Below are 20,264 nucleotides of genomic sequence, written 5' to 3' on the forward strand. Positions count from 1 at the left end.
TCAGGTGTTTGTGTTGGGACAGGCTGGAAAGCATTAAGAAAGGAAACAGTACTCTGCAATTCAGAGGACTGTTACCATGAGGGTATGCAGAAACGTTTTGATTGCTTTGGAAAGACTCTGTTAAATGTTCTGTTATCCTGTGTATGCAGTAGTCTGGAATTGTCTTACAAAAACTGCTGTGTTGTCACTAGTCTTCAATGTCTCTAAGCTTATTTTTATGCAGATAAACTAACTTTACTGAAAAAAGTACTAGTAGTTGATTTAAAATACATCTACATAACAGTGAGATACTCAAAAGGATCAGTGTTGCTTATAAACAATTTTCTATCCCTTCACTTCAGTGACTGGGTGTGAACACCTATCCCTAAGTGTGTTAACTGCCTGTAGCTGAAGGAAGCATAAACAACTTGGGTAATACTATATGAACATTACAACATTCTTCTATCCTAACTCCCCTTTTTATTCTTTTTTAAATAAAGCAGGAAAAAAGCATCTGAGTACTGAAATTGAACAGTGCCATGATAAGTTTCCATGATCTTTTGATACGTCTTGAGGTGGATTCAGTTATAACTTAAAATTGTAATTTTATTTTCCTCTCAGGAAGCAAAGATTGAACCAGAAGAATTTACAAAAAAGTTGTACACAGAGCTTAAGTCATCTCCTCAACCATATTTAGTTCCTTTCCTCAAGGTAAGTGTCTGATTATGGATCTGTAGTATTTAAAGAGGCAAGGGAGAAGGACCAGAAGAGAAGAGAGTTGGGACATTCAGATTTGTTCAGGTCAGTTGAGAATGGTGCTTAGGATACCTCTGTGACTGTTGTGCTTGGAAAGGCAGTTCTTAAGGGGGAGAGGAGTTTTTGAGGAGTAATTTATGCTGTGTTCCTAATGTTGTAGAGTAATTGCCCTCTAGGTGTTAGTGGAGACTAGTGTGTTGGAAGCTGTGCATCTAATCTACAGTAGAGCAACTGTGTTAAGATGACCTTCTACTTTCTCCTCAAAACTGTAGCAATTCTGAGTTCTAACTCAGAGGCTGACAGCAATGGCAATGCACAAGCTTATGCCATGTTAAAGACCAAAGAGTCTGCATAAAGCTATTCATCTTCTGCTGGCTTATGTTTAGCTGGAGGCAGGAAAAATCTCTGCCCCTTGCTCCAGAAAGGGTCTGACAAGACTACTGTAGCTTAGGAAAAGAATCCCAGGGACTCTACTTCTGTTCAAGCTAATAATCACATAAAGGAAAAAATGCTTCCTTGAGACTTTTAATCATATTATAGAATGGTATTAACAAAATAAAAAATTAATTATACAGCAAGCATTAAATCTCAGTGAAAACATGGAAAACTATGTTAAATTTACTAAATTCCAAGGTAGACCATACTCTTAGGTTTGTTAGACCTGTACATTCATTATAGGCATGATGGTGAATAAAGGAAGAATAGTTAAGTGGTAAAGCTAGGACAGAGTTTTTCTGGAGTTTGCCCTTTTGCTTGGTATTTGACAGGCCATATAACAATTCATGTGATAATGTTGATATTGCTCTAGATGGCTGGTGCTCATCTGCTGAAATCTGGGATAAAAATTTTCCTTACAGTGGCGATTTTAAATGCCTTGCTAGCAAGTTTGCCATGAGTCTGAAAGAGTGCAGTCATCTCTGCAGGACCTTAAGCTGAGATGAGAGACTCAGATTTGATATTAGAAAAAAAATTCACTGTTAGGATGGTCAGGTGTTGGAATGGGTTGCCCAGGGGAGTGGTCCAGTCACCATCCCCGGAGGTGTTTAATAGGATCTGGATCTGGTGCTGGGTGATGAGATTTAGTGGTTATGGGGATACAGTGGTAGTGCTGGACTGATGGTTGGACTTGATGATCCTAAAGGTATAAGGTCTCTTCCAACCTTGGTGATTCTGTGATACATAAAATTTTATCATTGGTCATTTACTACCTGTTTAATTTCCTGGAGGCTTCTTAAATAGCCATGCAAAAGCCAGACAGATAAACAGCTCTGAGAATGGGTTTTCTGCATCCAGTGTGGCTCTGGCTGCAGAAGGACCAGGCTGTGAGTACAGGGTCAGTGTGACTGGCACTCACAGAAGTGCTCAGCTGTTACAAGAAGCCATCCAGCGATGTGAAGAGCTGCTACACTTCATACAGAGAACTCAAGACAATTCTGCAGGGGTTAAGTTGGGTTCATCAGCGTGGGTCAGACCCTGCCCTGTCACAGCAGAGCCCTTGTGTGTTTCTTCTGCAGTGCACTGCCAGGTACTGGCATCATCTAGGCTTCTCTGATTTGGGCAGTATCCATACCACATAATCCTTGGCACGGTGCTGTCTCCCTGTTGCGTGCTACATTAACAAAGATATACTGTGACTTCAGAAGTGTTGTTCAGACATGGTCAGAGTTAGCTGACTCTGCAGTGTTGCCAATCCTTTAAAACATCTTGCACCCAGATTGCCTTTTCCTGAAGCGCTGTAAGGATGTGTGGCTGATACACACAATTAGGTTGATCTGTAACTCTGAGCAGCTGTGACAGGACTGACTGCCAAATGGAGGATGACTTCAGGAGCACTTCTGGAAGGTGCTAAGAGGATCAGTGCTGGCCTTGTTTGTGGGGGAAATGTTTGCAGCTTGAGTCTGGAAAGAAATGTGATACGGCTTTTTGCCAATCCACTTTTAGCTAGTGAAGTGGAATTTTAGGGAGGTCTCTCTGGAGCCAGCTCTTATCTTTGAGCTGCAGGTTTTTGGTGAAGTTGTGCATGTGTTTCGTTTTGTCTGTTCCAAGAGGTGGAAAAAGTACAGTGGCTTTGGCTGTGAAGCCTGCTTGATTTTCAAGTATCCTGGATGCTTTTGGTACATAAATTGCATCAGGAGCTAAGCAGCTTTTTAAAATAAAAGGAAGTGAATGTTAAAAAGCAGATTGGCTGCAAAAGGTCCAGTTGTGCAAACAATATGATTACTTGGTATGCTAGCATGTAAGACATGCACCTTTTGCATGAAGTCCAAAGTGGCAGCACTGTGTTAGGAGCTCTTAGAAACTTTAGCAACTGTTAAGAAAGGAGGAAAAAAACACAAGGGTTTTCAAGAATATATAGGTAGGTGCAGAACTGATTTCCCTTGGTTCAGAGCCATAGCAGATTATAAATAGTGAAGGATAAAAGTCTGTAGAGAGTTTAAAGATTATTCTGTCCATTAACCTTCTCAAACACAGCTGTAGTAAAAATGAGATGTTGCCAGATTCCTTTACTTTTGTTCTCCTATTGCAGAGAAGTAGCTGGCTGAAGTTGTGTTGCTGCAGCTCTACAGACATTACTAAAGTGGTATCCCCCCCTAGTGTAGATACAGCTGTATTGGTATAAAAGTGTTCTTGTCTTCAGAGCTTGTTCCTGCCTTCACTGGATAATTCGTAGCTCCCTGTCTGGCTCCATGAAATAAACACAGCTGTTCCAATATAGCAGGGGTTTTTGGCAAAACAAAATTCTTTGAGGTAATAAAGCAGTTAAAATCATCTTACTCTGAAACATAAATTCCAAATTGAAAAATCCAAACAGAAGAGCAAAGTTATATGTGAGTTTCCCCATCGATGGGATTACTATGTGTAGCGTAGCTGTGGTGATGGTTGACCTTTGCTCAGCTGATGTTGGTGTTTCTTGTCATCTTCACTGAACAGGATTGTCCTCAACCTAAGCATGCCTGAAATTTAGCAAAACTTGTTTGCCATTTATTGTCTCATGAAAAATTTAATTGGAAAATTAGGAAGAGGATTCGGTTACAAATGTATTATTATTATTATGGAAAACTCTGCTGCCACTACATTCAGTGTTTTTTCATTTTTCTTTTAGAAAAGTGTGCTTGCCTTACGGCAGCTAATGCCTAATCCTCAGAGCTTTATCCAGCAGTGTATGGAGCAGCCAGCTCCAGCCCAAGAAGAGGTTTCCACTTGTCCCTCTGCAGCAGCAGCTCCTTCGACAGGATCAGCAACCTCGGCTGTAGCAACAACTGCTCTTCCAGCTGTCAAACCCTCACCTGCCTCTGCAGCAGTCACAGCCCCTGTAGTTATCACACCAGTCCTTGCCAGCACTTCGGCAGCAGCTCCTCTGCAGGCTGGGAAGGCCATTCCTTCCCCTGCTGCCAGGACAGCAGCGCTGGGACCCACAGCTTCTGTCCTCCCCACGGCCGTGCCGTCATCCGGGCTGAGCGCTGTCCAGCCAGGCAAGCCGGTCCTCACCTCTGCCGTGCCAGCGCCCTCTCTGCAGTCTGCAAAGCCAGTGCTGGTCTCAACAGTGGCATCTTCAGCAACAAGTCCTCTCCAGCCTCTGAAACCAGTCATTGGAACCCCAATTGGTATTAAAATCTCGCAGCCCAGCTCCATCGTGGCGCGGTCAGCAGGTGCTCAGCAGGTGGTTAAAGTGAAGCAGCTGGTAAGATGGATTCTCTGCTTCTCTGTAATAACCAGCCTCCTTTGCTTTGATTCTTGCCATTTAATAAAGAGGGATACCTGTTTGGACCTCTGGTTCTTCTTTTGTTTTTTCTTTTAATTTTTGAAGCTAGTCTGTCTTGAGTCCATCGGTTGTGTTTGTGATAGTTTAGAAATGCTGAGCCCTTGCTGGAAAGGTGAATCTAAAGCCAAGCTGTCAGCTTGGTCTCTTGTAACACATGTTGACCACCGTTTCACCAGACTGAACACCCATTCTGAGGGGCTGGAGGATAGGAGGTCTAGCCCCCACTAAGCACATAGCCAGGTTGGCACCTGGAAGAAAAGGTAGGAAATGCGAGTGTCAGAAGCAGAAACTGCTGATGGAATATTTACATTAATTGCTCTTGGATGCCCTGTTAGTGCTGGGCTTCAGTTAGCCACCAGGGATGCCAGTCTCTCTCCCCTGGGAGTTCCTGCCCTGGGTACTTGGGCAGGCACAGGTGGCTTGATATTGTTCAGTGATCTGTTATCTGAAATGCATGAACTACCTCAAGGAGCTTTTCTGAGCTGAGTTCTGACCTCCACGTTTACTAAGACATGTTAATTATGAAGTTGTCCAAAAGTGAGTTTTTTCTATCAGGCCTCATTAGCTAACAAATTCCAGGAGGAATAACTGTCTTATTAAAACAATACCCTCAAAAGCAATGTGTTAACATTTTTTGTTCTTGGCACAGGTTAACTTCTTGCTAATATTAATATTAAATACCAAGAAACTGTGGATCCACAGGTATACCCGAAAGAGCAAGTTTGTGAAATAAATTAGGTTGGCTTATAAAGTGTTTAGGATACCAAGTAGCATGGTGTCCAGCTGGTCTACCTGTAAGCAATGCTTTCAAGTATCTTGAGAGAATTAGTCTCCCTTTGGCAGATAAAGAACTCAAATCTTGCAAAGGAATTCCTTGTAAATTTTTTTTTTTCTTTAAAAAGTGGGAACACCATTAGAAACTAGATTAACTTTCCACAGGTATGGTAGGACATCTGCTGTGCGAGTTTTCATTTTAGCTTGGATATTGTGTACACTTGATTTAACAGTGTTCAGGCCCCTAAAATGTTTTGCCTTTTTTAGTTCCTTTCAAAGGGAATAAAGTAGATATATTACAACAATCCTGCATTCTAAATAAAGAGTTCATGCTATGGTAGTGTAAGCATGCACTTTATAGCTTTCCAGACTTGCTTATGGATGGGGGGGGGAGTCCTTTTTCTGAGTGGATTTGTTAAAAAAAAAAGAGGCAAAATACCCTCAACCCCAAAACTCCAAAGCAGAGTTGTTAAGCATATGCACTGACAATCTTGGCTAGTAGTAGCTAAAATCAAATTGGAAAAGGAGTTGGTACTCATATTGTCTTTGAGGACTAAGTTTGAAATTCCAGCCAGAAGAAAAGGAGAATTTCTTAGGTAGTACAAGGGCAGGATAGCAGTTTGTTGGCTACACAGCAAGCCTTGTAATCCAGGGGAAAGGTTGACCATCTGTACAAATAGGCAAGGAAGCTTTGCTCCACACAGGGGAGTCAAAACACTTCTTGAATTTGATATTGGTGAACTCAAGAAATGGCTTCTGCCTCTACACTGCTGCACTGTGGCAGTCTGCTGCAATTGCCTTTCTTTGCTGTGCCTTACATATATAGAATTGCATACAAAACATGTTTTTATCCTCATTTGGGTAGGCACAGTGATTAAAATACTTGCTCTTCTCAGATACAGTTGAGGGACTGAGTTGACTGCTTCACAGTTTAGCCATATCAGGAGCTTGGTGTTTGCTCAGACAACGTACTAGCACAAAGGGCAAGTTAGTAGAAGTGGCTGTATCTCCTATGGCTGCTGCCCTGATGCCTTCTCTTGAAAGGGCAGAGGGTCTGTCTTCTCCCACAAGAAAACAAATCTGGACCTGCCCTCCCGAAACAGAAGGGTCCTACTGCCAGCTGAAAAAGGAAGCACACTGCCAGCTGTGCAAATCTGTATATACAATGCTGCCAGCAATTTTTTCCCTTTTCAGCCCACAGGGATGTCTGATGCCATACACTCCCTCTGTATGCCCCTTTCTAATTTGGCCTCTTGTGCTTGAGAGAATTTGAACTTTGACGTGCCAGCTCCACTATATATGTTGGCGGTGCTTAAGAGTGCAGTGCTGCTGTATTTTGGTATCAAATTTGGGACTGGAGTGATGCAACATGAAACTTGATTTCTGTAGCATTATTATCAAAACTCTTTGTGGACACTGAGGGGCCTGTTCTTCAGGGGTGCTGCTGGGATTGACTGCATTCCTGTGCTGTGGCAGTTGAATATTTTGAAGGATTTTCTGCTGTGACTTTCTTAACACCACCTCATTTAAGGCTGTTGGCTTACAAAGACATTAAATCTTGAAAATACAGTTTGTCTTGCTCTAGTGTTGCTTTGTCTCTTGTTAAAGCACAATAAATGAAAATTTACATACCAGATGCTGGCGTCCATTGGTGAGAAAGCTGCTGTGAGATTACACCTTCATGTCAGGCATAACCAGCTAGGGGTTTATGCTGTAGTCCCCACAGTTACCAGTGAGACACACTGCCTGGAGATTATTAATGACTGAACCAAGGAGTGAAGTGTTTATGCTGTTGCAACTGCTTGTTCTTAGTCAGTTGTTAGTGTCATGACCCCTCAGAGGTGAGCTTTCATGAGTCCTCTCCATTATTTTTATTGTCCTGGTTATTGCTCTTGCAGTCCATTAGTGAGGCTTCCTTCATGAAGCAATACTGCTTGTGTGTGATGATACCTCAGCATTCCTCTGCTGATCTCCAAACTTTGTTTTATGAATGTAAAACAGGTTCAGTGAGGCCCATCAAAGTCTCTTTCAGTCAGCTGTCTCTTCATTGTCAGCTGAATGTTGTGTTGCATTTTTTTTAACTTAAGAACATCAATAATTTTATTCTGATGTCTGTGTCAGCCTGCTTAACAGGGCACAAAAGAACAGTCCCTTTTCTTTTATTATTTCTTGCTGCTAACCTGAAGAAAGGATATTCTCACAGATATTACCTATGTTGGTAAGGCTTTGTTCTGGCATTGGATCCTTGTTGAAATTTCCGGTATTGTTGTTCTCTCCCATTGCAACTCTCAAGGATTTCCAGCTTTTGTTAGTCTAGAGCTAGAATGGCAATCAGAAAATGAGCTCTACTGCCAGCACATCCTCTCTGTTTCTTGGCAATGTCACCTCCTTGGTTACTGGACTTACAACCCAGTCTCCACTTAGACCATTTTTGTAACATTGCTATCTCTGTTCTTTTGTCTGCTGTACCTCAGTCTGGAATGCTTATGTTTCCTCCTGTGCTGTTCCAGTGTTTTGCATGCTGAAGATGAAGCATCATTCTCCCTGGTGGTAAGGAGGATCTCTAGGTGTGTGTTAGTGCCTGGGGAGCCTGTGAGTAGTGTGTCCAAGCTGGTTGGTTCCTCATTAGTTACCTGAACTCACTAAAGATGCTGCTAGTGCTATTCACAACTTGCAGTTTTGGAAGCCAGATCTTTCTGAGAGATCAAACTGAGCTTTGGGAAAAACTCATCAAGGTAACCCTTAGCATCTGTTCTGCTCCATGAGGAAGTGCTGCATGTGTGAGCCTCATCTCTGTCCAGAGTCTGTCCCTGTATTCCTGTAGTTCTTTCCTCCTCTAGATCTTAATGTTAACTGTCTGTCAGGTTTTCAGATACCACTTCAGATCAGTTATTCTATTACTCCTGCTACAGCAAGCCTTAGTGCTACCAATACAGAGATGGTTGAGAGGTTTATCTTGACTCTTTGATAGACAAAGTATCTTTTTGTGAATGTATGATGCTTATGTTGATGATATTTATTAATAGCAGAGAAGTTAGGTGACAGGAGAGAGCCCAATTTCTGAAGTATTGTAAATGTCAATTCTTTAATTACACTTGAGCAAGCACCCTCTAGATTTTCTGAAGTAAGAATGAAAGATGTAGAGGAGAAAAATGGCTTCTTGACCCTGATATTTTCTATGTTAGTTTTCTGCTGCTGAAAAAAATAGAATTCAGTCTGAAGGTGTTGATTTTATGCTTTGGTGAAGTAACATCTTTCTACTGCCTGTAATCAAGAACTTTTTTATAGATGTATCAAAGCTGAAGCCCACATTCTGCTAGCTAAGAGGCTTAGAAGTGAGATTTTTAGGGATGCTGCAATTTTATTACTTTCTTGCATTTTAATAGCTGCCCCTGAAGAGGAAGGATTAGTATTTATGGGCTGTGCCTGTAGGTCTGTGTTGTAGTGACATCCTGCTGTCTGGTTTTGTTTCTTTGAAGAGTCTCTTTAAACAAAACTATGAGCTGCCTTCCTTTTCACCCTTCAGCTGTGTACTGATGTCTTTGTGTAGAGGCTCTACTTGCTATAGGTGTTGCTATATAGTACTTCATGTTCCTGGCAACTGTTTAGTGAATTTTAGCTTAACACTTTGAAACTCAGCATCTCAATTTACAATTGATGCTGCAATTCCAAAAACACATCAGTGATTTTATAGCACGTACTCTTTAATTCTTAGCAGGTACAGTATTTCATGCAAGATTTCAGTTGTTTTGGTGGTCTCCCTTTTTGACTAGGTGTTTGTGATACCCATCCTTTTGAAGTTAGTGGCAGACTCACTCTTTCATAGTTAGTCTGCTGGGCGAGGTAGATGAAAGCCTCTCAGTGTAATGGCTTGTGTGATAATTAGTGACACTTGTAAAATAGAGTCATCAGTAGAGAACAGGGGTGAAGTGTCTGTTAGAGCTCACTGAATGAGCTTACAGCTCACTACCACTTGTTAAGATTTCTTGACATGAAGTTTAAGAAAAAAAGGTCTTTCCTGAGCATGCTGTTTGCTTTAAACTGAGAACTAGACAAGCATACCTGCCCAGTGGCACTTCTGGCTAAATGGAAACATTGATACTGTTTATTTCTCTGTATTTTTAGCTCTTCTCACTGTTGATATTGGATATTCCGCTTCCAGGTAGTCCAGCAACCATCGGGAGCCATTGTCAAGCAAGTATCCACGCTCCCACAGCCCTCAGTACTCACCCTGCAGACATCTGCTGAGAAGAAAATGCCACTGAATACCCTCGTTCAAACCAACCAGTTTCCTGCAGGTAAAGTGCAGGAACCTATTTCATGGACAAGGGGGAGCACTGCTGAGGTACAGAAATAAGTGCAGGCTGTTGGTAGATTTTAGGAGTGCAAGAAGGTGGCTGTCTGTCAGGAGCAACCTGTTCTGTGCATTAAGTTGAACATCTTTACTGTCTGGAGCTCTGATGAGGAAATCAATGTCACATCTACTTCTGGCACTTGTTAAGAGCACGTCAATCAAATATTTGTACTTGTTAAAATACTGGGATTGAACTCCTTGCAGTGAACTTCCTCTAAGATGAGGATTTTGAGAGTTGTTTCATGAGGCCTTGCTTTTTCCTTCAATGAGTCCAGGTTGATACACAGTAAGAGTTTGTCTCAGCCAGTGAGTTTGCACTGAAACATTTCCCTGGTCAGCACAGAAGGGAGGGTGTTTGCTGGGAGCGTGAGACTTTGGGCCATACAGAACTTGTAGAATGTAAGATTCTAGAGTGTCTGGTTTTCAGATGGACCCAATTAGTTGTTACTGAGTCTGAGTAGCCTTACCTAGAATAATGAACTAACTCAACAGTTGTTTCAGCATTTTTCTTTGTACTGCAGCATGTTCTTTGTTTTGTTTTAGGTTCCATTCTGAAGCAAATTACCTTGCCAAGAAATAAAATTCTGTCGTTTCAAGCATCTCCTGTTCAAAAAGTGAAAATGAAAGAGAATGGAGCAACATCCTTCAGGTAAAAATGAACAATATCAGAAGTATAAAAAGGAACAAAAGGAAGGAGCAAGTACAGAGGTGGGAATGGAGCCCAAATAATAGCAACTTTCTTCAGAAGCTTTTTTTCTGATACATGCTTTTCACATCACAATACTCATGGGCAGTGGGTAACCTTAAAACTTCTACACAGCTGTTAATTATTCTTAGTGTTAGAAAACTGTCCTGGTGAGGTTGGGTTTTGTGTCAGCTTTTCACTAACATGTTTTCCATCCTACGAGTACAATTACTAATCTAGTTATCTTGTAGTAAAGTCTCTCAACAGGATTAAAGCAGATGGAACCTCTGGTTTTTGCATATAGTCTGATAGCATTGAGCTGTTATTTGGACTGGCTTGTAACCGCTCTAAAGCTCTGTGCTGCATTTCAGAATCTTTTATTAGCTCCTTGTTTTTGTTTGTGTGGTGGAAGTCTTTTACTGCATCTCTAATCACGATTTCTGACATGTTCTCTAGGCCTTTAGATTGCAAGAGTGCTTAAAGCTTTTAGTTCTAGCAACTGATTAACTTTTCAAAGGCAGAAATTATTTTTGCAGCTGTGAAGTGTGATGTTGGACTAGAGGTACAGACTGCCATAAGCATTATTAGTCTTAGCACTTCAGGGCAGGTTTGACATTGCTCTTCCAAGGGAAAAAAGCATACATGACCTCTCATTGACCAGCTGACTTATCATCTGTTGCAAGCTGCAGCTTTGAATGCACTGCTATAGACAGAAAGCAGCTGCTCTTTACAGGAACACACAGTATACAGTGAACACTTAAAAACAGTGGTTGCCAGACGATGAAATGAAAAGCTCATATTAAAGCAATAGCTCTGTTCATCTGCCTCAAGGTCTTACGAAATATACTTTAGAATGTAATGTGGGATGTCAGTTTGGTTAGTGTTGTTTAAAAAAAAAAAAACACTCCTTCATAAATATTATAATAAAAAAAAGCAACAATGAACAAAGTCATACCCAAAAAAGAAAAAAAAAGAAAAAAAGTTCTGTGATCTTCCAAATGGAATATATTAGCTGTCTTACATGAGAAATTTGAATTTTTGTAAATTGTTCCCTGAATTGTTAGATTCATAGTGTAGGAAAAATACTGCTTTTACTGTGTGATTCAGTAGAGATTTCTCTTCTTGCTTTTGGATTGTGATCTTCAAAGTAGCATAAGTCCATGAGAATTTAGATAGGAAATCTCTAACTCACCCTAAATTTTCTTTGTAGAGTCTCTTGTCTCTGAAGAATTTGTCTTTGGATACACCCTTTTTGTTTCTTCTATTCAATGCTATAATCAAACTTTCTTACCTATGATCAATCAACTGCTGGTCATGAGTGAGGCAGAGAGAGGCACCATGGCCTGTTTTTAGGTTTTGTGATGAAATTTGTTACAAGCAGAGAGTGTGTCTTGTAATTGATGTGATTATACATGTGGCACTAATGAGAGTGCCCTTATTGTGCACTCTCACTGCAGTGTGTCATCGAGCCTGACTCCCTCTGCCATAGTGTGACTGGGCTAGGTTAGGATTTGAGGACATTCTACTCACTAAGCTGTACTTCATTAGCTGCAGTTTGACCTTGTCTGCTCTTTAACACCCTGCTTTAGGTTGCCTGAGCTAAGCAGTAGAAAGAGTGGTGATTTCCTGCCCCCCAAGCAAACAAACAGAAAAAAAAACAACAAAAGACAAAGCATTTCAGCCTTCGAGATGTTGTTTCAGCTAAGCATGGACATTGCACCATGGCATGTCAAGAAATAGCCTGGTTTTGAAATATCAAGATTTTTGTAAACAGATCTACATGTTTCTCTAAAGTATATGCTAGAGCACTCTAAAATCACATATTTCATCTTCAAATATTTGGTTGGAATTTATTCTGCTTAATTGAGTTTTTCTCCAAAGCACAGGCAACTTTCTGGCTTGGCTGGAATTGTTCTGGCCTGGGTAGTTGTCAGGGATGGTGCACAGAGGTTTGGGTTCAGTGTGTCTTTCTAGTTTTCCCTTTGACTCTTGGATAAAATTGAGTAAATTAGGGATATTCAGAAGACAAGTGCGGTCGTCAGACACCAGAGGGTGCCACAGACTCACTTTTCAGGCAGCAGGCAAATTCATAGATGTGAGGTGCGTCTGCATTGCTCAGGCTTCTTTTGCAGTGAATATCCAGCAGAAATGCCAAACCTGACTTTGTGTGGTTTATCACTCAGAGCTCCCAAGTTCTGCTTTCCACCCCGTCCTAGTAAGCTTAAATCACTGGAGGCTTGTAACAGCTGGGTGAGTTTTTTCTGCTCATTCCTGAGTGGGACATGATCAAATGACAAAGGCATTAAAGGAAGTGGTGCAAAAAAGGGGCTTTATGGAGGGCTGCTGAAAGTGAAAGCAAGTCAATATCCATCAGAAACACCTGCATGTACACTCTCTAATATTTTAAATTTATCACCTTAGTAGAATGATTTCTACAGCTTACTCAAAGTACTTGATACCTAACTTAAAATGATTGAAGTTTGTTTGAACAAAGAAAAGAGTAGTAAAAAGTATGAACTTACCATGGCTTCTGAAACTTCCATTAATCTCTCGTGAGCACTTTTCTAAGGAATATTGTAATTTCTTTGGGTTAAGTAAAGTAAGTGCAACAGTGTTTTCATATATTTCATCAAAGCTTGATGCAAATTTATGTCTCACAGTGAATAAGTTAGAATGGGTACTAAAGAATGGTACAGGTAGAGATGTCTTCTTGCATATAAACACTTGTATGCTTGTCCCACTAGAGAGACTGTGTGCATGGAAATAATCAAGAAATAGTAACCTGGTAAAGGCAGGTTATAAAGAAATGAACCTTCTCTATGTAGAAAAATGGATAGATGTACATTATAGAAGTTCATCTGTTGTTTGCTTGAGTGTTTAGAGTATGTGGCCAGATTAAAAGCAAAAATGATTTCCTGAAACTCCATGCTATGCAGTTGTACCTGGGATGCAAGCGTCCTTACTGGGATTCCATAAACAGTTCCACTGGAGTAATGTCAGGTTCCAGCACCGACAGCTTGTGATGTGTGTTCCTGGTGCTGGTTGTGCTGATTTTGTCAGCAGATATGTGGCAGTTGCTGTGCTTCAGTGGGATTCTTGTCTCTGCCATCAGCAAAGACCTCTCTGTAGTGGTCACTAAGAGGAGGAAACTGGAATGTACTTGTGAAGATCAGTTAGCACTCAATTATCATCCCATGAAGCTTCATTGACACGCTTGTTGAAAGTTCAGGGTCTCTGTTAGGCTGATAGAGCCTGAGTATACACTTGGAGCTGCTCAGCTGCTGGTTGGGAAGGAGTAGGAGGAGGGAAGCTGTTCTGGCACTGTTGGCTTCAGCTTTAAATTGTAGCTGTGGACATCTAACTCTTCTGACAGTCCTGGGATATAACACTTTTCTTAGCATGATGGATTTGGGGCACAAGCCTGGTTGGGAAGCTATTGTGTCTAGTTAGACATAAAGAGCTGGAGCTGGTTTGAGAATCTACTGGGTCTTTTTTTCCCTGATAACACACACACACACACACACATAGGAACTGCTAGCAATGAGGGCACACGAATGGAAGGAGGGGTAGAAGAAGGCTGGACTCAAGGCTGGACTCCTTTTCTGTCTGGATCTCTCACTGGAAGTTTGCAAAAGAATTGTCGCTTAGAAATATACTGAAACCCAAAGGAGAAAATGCATCTGTAGTTCTAAGAAGAATATACTGACATTTTCTTGTGTCTTTTGAGTATTGCTTAACCTCAACCCCAACTCATGTTCTAATAACTTTAGCCTCTGCCTCTAGTCAGTCAAGGGATAGCCTCCAAGAAATATCATTTCACCTTAGAACGACAAATTCCTGGCTAACCCTTGTTCAAGAATTATTGAGGCCACACAGTGTTTTCTGAAGGTGAACTTTATCAAACCTTGCCAGAGAATACTCTTCAAGAGGGGTGTGTCTGTGTTGGTTTTGTTTTCTGTGCTTTCCAAATAAAAAGCTGTTCAGATTGAGTGATTTTACTTATCTGTCCTAATATGTCTGTTATGGATTGGTCCTAAATCCCTGAAGCTACCATTAGGGCCTTTGTCACACTGGGAAGTAAAAATGCTTTCTCTTGATGGTCTGAACTCATTTGATAAAAACTTGGATTGTTTCACTGCCAAAGTAGTGCAAAAACTTTTCCCTATCCGATTAATTCAGTATTTTAACTTAAATGATGTCCAAAAAAAGCCATTAGGCTGAAGCACACAGGCTGTTAAAGCTAGCCTGAGTGATGTTCACCCTGAGTTTTTACTTTGAGCATATAGTCCAAAGCTGCCACATGAAAATCCAGCTAATGGAGTTACCAGCTAGAGCTGTGGCACGGTGCTTCAGAAGCAGTGGCATCTTCCCTGCTGTGTACACAAGTATAGTAGGACTGATTCAAAGTACAAGGTCTGGATTTGTTTTAGTAAATAATCAAGGAGTGTTTGTGTCCTGTGTTTTAAGGGAACTCACTAAAGAAAACTGAAGATCATGTCTGTGCTAATAAGCCTGTGCTTTAAGCCTCAGTTTGCAAGATAGGCATCTTGGTTAGAAAATGGGCTTGTTTATAGTCCAGTGAGTCAACTTTCAACTTCATTCCACACTTGGTTCTACCTGGTAAATTAGTTTTAGAACAAATTTCAGGCTGCAAGAGTGGTGGTGCAGGGTTAGGGGTTGTGGGAACTTTTAATCTGGGTTTAACTCAGTCCTGGGTTTCCAAGCTGGCTCAAAATTTCAGTTTCATATAAAGAATTTGCATGCCTAGCAACTGAGGCATTAGCCAAATTAATGTTTCAGAAGCACCTTGCAGAAGTGTGAGAGCTTTTAGGAGCTCCCTGTCCACACCCATGCTGAACATCTGTTGTATATAGGAAATGTGAATGTGGCTGCTTGTTGGTAGTTGAGACTTCTTCTTTGTGTCTGTTCTAAACAAAGCATAAAATGTTGGTCTCCTCTTTTGCAGAGACGAAGATGACCTAAATGATGTGACTTCTATGGCTGGGGTTAATCTCAATGAGGAGAATGCCTGCATTTTGGCAGCAAACTCTGAGCTCATTGGCACAGTGATTCGCTCTTGTGCAGATGAACCATTTCTGTCTCTGGAAGCTCTTCAGAGTAAGATCTTGAACATAGGTGAGAACAAAGCACACACAGCAGATATGTATGGATGTAGTGTTTCCTTGCCTCTTTCATCAGCCAGCCTCCAATCTTTGAAGAAGGACCTGGAACTATTATGATCTACCATCTCATGTGTTTCTACCAAACAATACTGAGTTTTCACTTCCCCTTCTAGGAAACAACTGTCCTTTAAGGTTTTCTTTACACAGAAACTGTCTGAAGCACAACCCGAAAAAAGAAACTGATGCCACTTTAATATGTGAGAAGTGAGCAACTTTCTTACTCCTAAACCTAATGCAACACTTAACAACCATAAAGTGCTAGCATCAAAACACTTAAATGTGCTTTTCTGTCTCAGCAGCTTCCAATTTGATGCATTACGCTGACTTCCCTAACAGTTTTTTGCATTCCTCTGCCTGTTCAGGTATATGTATCTATCAACTAACATTAGGAAGAAGTTTCAAACTTCCAATACACACAGAGCACAGCTTTGTTTATGACTCCCTTAATGGAAAAAACTTTCGTTAATCTTATATAAAAGAGATGTTGAAGATGTTTGTCTGTATAATGAACAATACTGTGGAATGTATGTTGAATGCCTGTGTTACAGGAAGTTTCTAATGTAGGTATAATTTCTTTTGAGCAAAAATAATATGTGTTGCATAGTAATGTGTTATGTCAGAGCAGGGAGCATGCAGTTGTGTAGCAGCACACTGGCTGGTCCCACTCCTGTCAACAGCAAACTTGATGCTTGTTGCTCAGCTCCTTGCTTGTGCCCTCTGTCCAGTACTTGCTGTACTGGAACACTGAGTTTTACAGCTGAGCATCCAGTAAAGCCTGAATGTACAGTCACAATTCTGTCACAGAGACTTAACCACATGTTCACAAAGTCTTTCTGTTTCCACACACAACTGGTCCAGAGTGAGCAGCCAGCCTGTGACAAGCACGTAACCTGCAAATGCTGCCTGTGACCTTGGTGCTCCTGCCCCAGTCAGCCAGATGGGTCATCTCAAGCTGTATGGGGGGTAGCAAATGCTGTGTTACTAGTGGCAAAGGGAAAATGCACATCAGACCTGGTGCCCAGAAGATGTTCTCCAAGTTCTGTAGAAGATGAATCAGTCATCATCAAGGAAAAATAAAGAGCTCTGCAGAAACAGAGAGAGTATTTCTAGAATAATTTGCTGGTTGTGGGTATAAAGGCATTGTGTTGAAAGATGGAGAATAGAAGCTTGGCTGTTTCATAGCTAGAATGGTAGTTGTTCCAAATTAATAATAATAATAATAGCAATATCAATAATTCATGTCATAAATGATAAGTGCTTGTTTGCAAGGAAAGGAGTGCTGCCAGGGAGTAGAGCAATTCAGAAAGTTAACATGTCTGCTTTTGAACCAAGCCATTTTTGGATTAAGAAATGTGTGTGTAGGGAGATCTTGAGGTTTGGGGGGATTTTATTTTGTCTTTGAGTTGCTGTTTCAGTAATCTGATAGTCTAGTGAGAAGCTGCAGAGGAAGTATTGAAAGGTGATTGACCAAAATGAGCTTTGCACTCAGTTAAAATACAGGCCAGTGCTTACTGATCAAACAGGGGAGCGCTTTGGTTGTACGTGGGAAAACATTCTAGGTTCTCCCTGCCTTGTGAGATTGTCATTCATTTTCAGTAACAGTAGCAAAAGCAAATGAAATAGGTGATTAGTTTTTTTACAGTGTGCTGTTTATCCATTCTTAACACTTCGCTTGGCAGTAAATACTGAAATGGATTTTGAAGGCGTGCTGTATATTGCATCATAAAGTATTACAGCTGCTGTAAATGCAGTGTAGGGCAAGGAAAAGTGCTTCTGACAGGTACAACACATGAGGCATGTGGAACTGCTGCCTGCCGTGCCTACCAGGGAAAAGCCGCTGCCGTCCAGGTGTCCGATGGAGCCGCGCTGAGTGATGGATGGTGTCAGCCATGGGAAGGCTTCTCCGACGGCAGCCTGCAGCCGCGGCAAGGTCACAGGGGTGATGCCCAGCTCTGGGTGCAGGGCCAGCACAGCCTTGCCTGGAGCTGTCACCAGCCTCGGTCGCAGCTGCTGAGAAGCTGAGATTCAGCAGCAGCCCGAGAGGAAAGGTTGAAGGTGGTGGTGGCAGGATGAGCCCGGCTGGACTGGAATCCGCGCTGTCCGAGCGGCTGCTGTGGCTCGGGTGGGTCTGGCTGCCCCTGTCGGTCGGTCAAGGCGCTTTGGAGGGTCTCGTGTGCCTGGAGTGCGCTGCAAAACCCATTCTTGCTCGTCAAATAAATGTCATGAGTTGTTAACAAGCACGGTGTCAAGCAGGGCAAAATGTAATTCTGTATTTTTTTAATTACTGGAATTAACAGAATATGGCACTAATTTCTACAGCTACCGCTTCTCCCCCTCCCTGAACATGAAGCTTGATTTGTGTTCTTATTAACTTTGTCCTATAAATGACCTTGCAAGGAGAGTGGTTCTGGAGGCTAAGTGAAACAATGTCTATATTTTCTGAAGCTCCAGGCTAAGTTTTATTAATGTAATGTCTAAGATCTTTGAAGTTGTGACTTTACCAGGAAAATCATAATCTCCAAACCTTTATTCATAATGGGTATGACTTCCAGGGGGAACAGAATACCTGCTGTGCTAATTATTTCAATTATCAGCTACTACTAAAACACGTAATGGATTTTCTCTGCTTCCACAGGTAAAAGGCATGACATTATGGAACTTAACTCTGATGTTGTGAACTTGATCTCCCACGCTACACAGGAAAGATTACGAGGGCTCCTGGAAAAACTAACTGTAATTGCTCGGCACAGAGTATCAACCCACAAGGTAAAGGAAATCATTAGCAAGTTTTGCTCAAAGTTTTCCTGCTTTGCAGCCTTGAAGGTAAACCTCTTCCAAGTGTGGGCACATCACAGGTGACATTTGCATTCTCAGTATCTACCAAAGACTGGTTTTAGCTGTGTCTAGCCCAGCATAGAACTGTTCCATTTGACTTGTTGGACAGGTGCTCTTAAAACCCAGCACAAGACTAAATGCATGTTTTTCTTCTCTTCCATAGCAGTGGTGGCTGTTATCCAAAATCTCTTACATGGTAAATGGAAAGCTGACTTTGAATGCTCTTGATGGTGGGTTGATTTAGGGACTTGTATTTTCCCTATGAATGTACTGTTGGTGGAATTAAACTTAGTATTGGCTCAGTAAAAAGCCTTGGGAAACTGAATTGATTATTTTATTTTTAGAAAGTTCTCCATGAAGGCAGAGGCCCTTTTCATCCTAAGTCTTTTTTTTTAGCTGCATTCTATATAAAGTATATTGTGTCCCAGTGAGCTAGTATCCCTTAAGATGCTTGTATGGTGCAAATGAGAAGTGATAATTTACTGGCCAAACCATCTCTTTCTTTTTTTCTTTTGTCATTCAATAGCAAGATACTAATCCTTACATCTTTCAATGTGAAGCTGGTTTAGAAAGAAAAAAAAAAAGTGAGGAGCAAATGTGTCTGTCTCTTGGTTTCCTGTTTGTTCAGGTTGACTTTTTTACAAGAACTTTATACTTAATGAAATTTAACAAGACCAACCAACTGATGGAATAGGAATTATTTTTGTACTGAATACTCTTTATAGGCTTTTCAGCACCACAGCAGAAATAGTAAAGAGGAGCAGCTATTTGGAAACTTCTGAGTATTTATGGTGTTTTCTGGAGCAGTAGGAGTATTCTGTTCCTTCCCAGAAGAAGATGTAATAGGAAAGAAAATCAATACAGAACAAGTACAGAGTTTTGTAGGAAAAGACTTCAGAAATCTGCACTTGTTGTATGTTGTTTTCTACAAAGTGGGAGGTACTCTTGAGCTTGTGAGCAAAAGTGAGGAGGAAGCTGAAGTCCAGAGTAACCAGTAGGACATAGTGTCTTGCAGACACCAAGAACAGAAGGAAATGGTTTTGGACAGTAGGCTGGATAGGGCTAGTTTCTTTCTGATTGAACTAAAGCAATAGAAAAACAGGTTTTTGTCTGATTGAATTGCCAGAAGCAATGATAAGATTATAAGATTGCAATAAGCTGGCTGTCTTTTCCTCTTTTCTCAAAAGCAAAACAAACAAACAAAAAAAAAAATCAAAAGTAACGGGCACAGTAATCTTAGAGGCACAGATACCCTCTTTTGTTAGGAAGATGGTATTACGTGACAGAGGAGTGTCCTACAGGATTGCCTTTTTGAGCAATGCTCTTGTGAGAGATGCTGACAGGCTTTTAGAAATCTAAAGTTCAAGAAGAGAGCACTGCAGGGTGCTGGAGTCCCGTTGTGTATTAATATAGGTATTTATACAGCCCTGTATTCCATCTGCCCTGGTGCTTACCCCCTGTTCTCTTTTCCCTCCTGGCTTTTGATTGGTCCCTCTGTGCCATGTGGGCCACATCTATGTCAGATAAATTCCCAGAGTATTTCCAGGAGGGTTGGGTGATTGCTCCATTAGGGGTTTTGCATTGGCCTATCTTCATTACAAAAAGACATTAATAGGGGTAGTTGTGATGAAACCAGAGAAACTATTGTTAGGGTGGGAGTTGGTGTAAAAAGGCCAGTAATTCATGGATCATAGTCAGGAGACTCTTCTTTCCAGTTTGCTCAGCTCATGCCTAACAGCTTTCATCTGATAGATAGCCCTGCAGAGAGAGTGAATTGGCAGGGTAAAAGCTTCATGCTATGCCATCAAGTAGACTTGTCAACTTTAGTGCTTATTTTGTTAAATTTAAGAAAAGAAATTATAATTGGAAGTCACTGACTTAATTGGGATAAAACTATAATGGTGGTCTCTTTTTATGAAGTAGGAATACCCTTTC

At 41.2% G+C, this 20,264-nt stretch overlaps 1 protein-coding gene across 1 annotated transcript in view; it reads left to right on the forward strand.

Moving 5' to 3' along the window:
* The window catches only part of TAF4B (TATA-box binding protein associated factor 4b), a 71,079-nt gene that overhangs the window by 21,748 nt on the left and 29,067 nt on the right, over positions 1-20,264 (forward strand). The window contains exons 6-11 of the mRNA XM_050971371.1: positions 601-690; positions 3,839-4,417; positions 9,435-9,570; positions 10,170-10,275; positions 15,278-15,447; positions 18,130-18,260. Coding sequence (XP_050827328.1) covers positions 601-690; positions 3,839-4,417; positions 9,435-9,570; positions 10,170-10,275; positions 15,278-15,447; positions 18,130-18,260 — 1,212 coding nt within the window. The remainder of the gene's footprint in view (positions 1-600; positions 691-3,838; positions 4,418-9,434; positions 9,571-10,169; positions 10,276-15,277; positions 15,448-18,129; positions 18,261-20,264) is intronic.

This window comes from Serinus canaria, chromosome 2 (assembly GCF_022539315.1).
Source record: "Serinus canaria isolate serCan28SL12 chromosome 2, serCan2020, whole genome shotgun sequence".
Classification (NCBI taxonomy): Eukaryota; Metazoa; Chordata; class Aves; order Passeriformes; family Fringillidae; genus Serinus; species Serinus canaria.